This window comes from Notechis scutatus, chromosome Z (genome assembly GCF_049901735.1).
Source record: "Notechis scutatus isolate UNSWTSFEM ecotype Mainland chromosome Z, rNotScu1.2, whole genome shotgun sequence".
NCBI classification, from domain to species: domain Eukaryota; kingdom Metazoa; phylum Chordata; class Lepidosauria; order Squamata; family Elapidae; genus Notechis; species Notechis scutatus.
In genome coordinates, this window is record NC_142025.1 from 124,246,375 (window position 1) to 124,249,286 (window position 2,912).

The 2,912-nt window shown below is 36.0% G+C and overlaps 1 protein-coding gene across 1 annotated transcript; it reads left to right on the forward strand.

Annotated features, from left to right (window-relative positions):
• Window positions 1-622: 622 nt before the first annotated feature.
• Window positions 623-1,567, forward strand: LOC113431889 (olfactory receptor 5P68-like). Its single transcript, XM_026694145.2, has one exon. It carries the CDS (start codon window positions 623-625, stop codon window positions 1,565-1,567), a length of 945 nt encoding a protein of 314 aa, XP_026549930.2.
• Window positions 1,568-2,912: the final 1,345 nt, after the last annotated feature.

Genomic DNA, 2,912 nt, shown 5'->3' on the forward strand with positions numbered 1-2,912 from the left:
GGACAAAGGATTTCTTACAAAGCTACTTAAGAACATACAATATATTCATTCCATGGAGGTTACAGATAAAGGAATATAGTGTGTCATACCCTCCCTAAATGGTTTACAGAGACAGCATATTGCCCCCAATAATATTGGATCCCCATCTTACCCACCATGGAAGTATGGAAGGCTGAGTCAACCTTGAGCCTGGGGGTATTTGAACTGCCAAATTGCAGGCAGTCGACAGTCAACAGAAGTAGCCTACAGTACTATACTCTAACCACTGCACCACCAAGGCTCAACCGAGATTCTATTAATGCATTGATTTCTGTCTGGAGGACAAATTGTGTGTGAATCATTCCAACATTCAGGTTTCATAATGGCAATCCTGAGATAGGAGTTGGTTCATTATCTAGGATTATCACAATGTATATCTAGGATATACATTGTGATGATCCATTGATAACGTTTTGGTCCTGTTCTGAACTAATCAAAAGGTAGAATCCAGACGGATTGGAAATCAAGCATTCTCAGCTGATATTGAGTTATAGTAGATGTACAGATTATTCTTCCTTTTCTCTCTCCGCGTTTTGTATTTAAACTCATTGTCCAACAATTGCTCTGTAGGCAGAATGCCAAGATGCATGCTGAGAACTTCACTTCAGAAACAAGGTTTGTTCTCTTAGGACTCACATCTCATCAAAATCAATGCATTGTGCTATTTGTGGTCTTCCTAACAATGTACTTACTCACAGTTTTGGGTAACCTGCTAATTATCATATTGATACACATTGATGCTCAGCTGCACACACCTATGTACTTCTTCCTCAGCCATCTTGCAAGTGTGGACATAGGGTATGTCACCAGCTCTGTGCCTCAGACTTTAGCCCACCTCTTGGCTGGAAATGGAGTGCTTTCCTCAATAGGTTGCATCTTACAGGGAGGCACTGCTCTGAGCTTGGGCAGTACTGAATGCCTGCTCTTGGGAGTCATGGCTTATGATCGCTACTTGGCCATCTGCAACCCCTTGAGATATGCCTCTGCCATGAACAGAAAGCGCCAACATCTGTTTGCCATCTCCTGCTGGATCATAGGCTTCCTTGTCTCAATGTTCAATGTTATTTGCATCTTTCGTCATTCCTTCTGTGGTCCAAATCTCATTAACCACTTTCTCTGTGAGCTGCGTTTTTTGCTAGCTCTTGCATGTGATGATGTAAAGCACACCAGAGACATACTTAATGGTTTATCAGTTTTTGTAGTTCTGGTTCCCTTTTCGGTTGTCTTGTGTTCCTATAGTTGCATCCTATGTTCAATTTTTCAAATGCAGTCAGTTGCGGGACGTTATAAGGTTTTCTCCACCTGTGGCTCCCACCTTGCTGTGGTCACCTTGTTCTATGGTACCATCATGTCTATATACATAAGTCCCCATTCAAGCTCATCTCCTGATAAGAACAAAATGGTTGCAGTTCTGTATCATGTGATCACTCCCCTGCTTAACCCCATCATTTACACTTTGCGGAATAAGGATATCCACAGGGCTGTGATCAAGGTGTTGAAAAGAAAGAACTTTAAAGAAAAACCATGAAGATTCTTATCTTGTTGAATTCATCTCTTTTGACTCAAAACCTATTTGTTAATGTCATTATCAATATGTCACTAAAATAGTTCAGCTGTTTATTTCTGTGATGTTTCTGGTGGGATGTGAAATTGGAGCTCTAACTTCTTCTATCAGCATCTCTGTGCTTCATCGAGTCTGCTGAAATGGAAATATTGAGATGGAAGGAGACTTTGATTTTCTCCTGTCCACTGTTAAAAGTAAGGAACCCAAAGTATACCTCACAGTGGCAATCCAGTTTGTGTTAATCAATCTATAATCAATCCCTCCAAGTCTTAATAGGAAGGGGAAGTCTTTGGAGGTTGGAAAGACGCTGCTGTGTTTCCATGGATTATTCTATTCTCTTCATAATTTTCAAAGAGCTTAACCTTTAGTGATGTCCCTTTTCAATCCATAACCTGTAGAAATCTATATTAAGGTGATATTTTTTTATCTGCATTATGTAGTCCACCTTCATCCTAACTTGATCAGTAGGTGGGAAGGAGTCCTTTGACTGACATAATGTGTACCCAAGAAAACAAAAATAATGTTATGTTGTATATTGTAAATATATGTATTATAAACTGCCAGAGTTACTTTATGCTAAGATAGGTGGTCAATACATTTAATAAAATAAATGAATAAAATAAACAATTCTTTCTTTATGATTTTACTTTTATAATTAAAAATCAAAATATTTATTTTTATTTTTATTTCCTTTTTAAAAGAATGCATGACTTTGACTAAATGTTTGAGAAAGACCACTGTATTTTAAATGATATTTATGGCATATGAAAGCACACTTGCTAAAAGAATCTAACAGCAAGTTAAGATTTGAGCAACACTGGTACATCCTGTGGTAAACATATAAAATATTAGCCTATTATGTTTTGCAAAAACCTGTCATTTATTCCCAAATTGAATCAAATGCAACTTTTTTGGTACATCACATAAAATCATTTCTGTTTCTTTGTTTCCAATTATAAGAAGTTTGGCTAAGGAACAATTCTTGTATATAAATCTTTTGAAATTTTTTATGAATACTAAGATAAGAGATCAGAATGTTATTTGCATTTCCCAAGTTAATAATTTGATTGACAATATCGGTGTCTGTGAAGTTTGAAGTATTTTATTATTATCATTATTATTGTTGTTATCATTTATTAAAATATACATCAGCATCAGTACATGAACAGTGTGGCATCTTGGTATCATTCATTTTGGTACAAGTGGCAATAATAATATTAATAATATTTGTTACATTAGTCAAATTTATGTAAAATTAATGTACATGTTTGTTTAAAGTAGTTATTCAATATTTCAATGTTCCATTTTA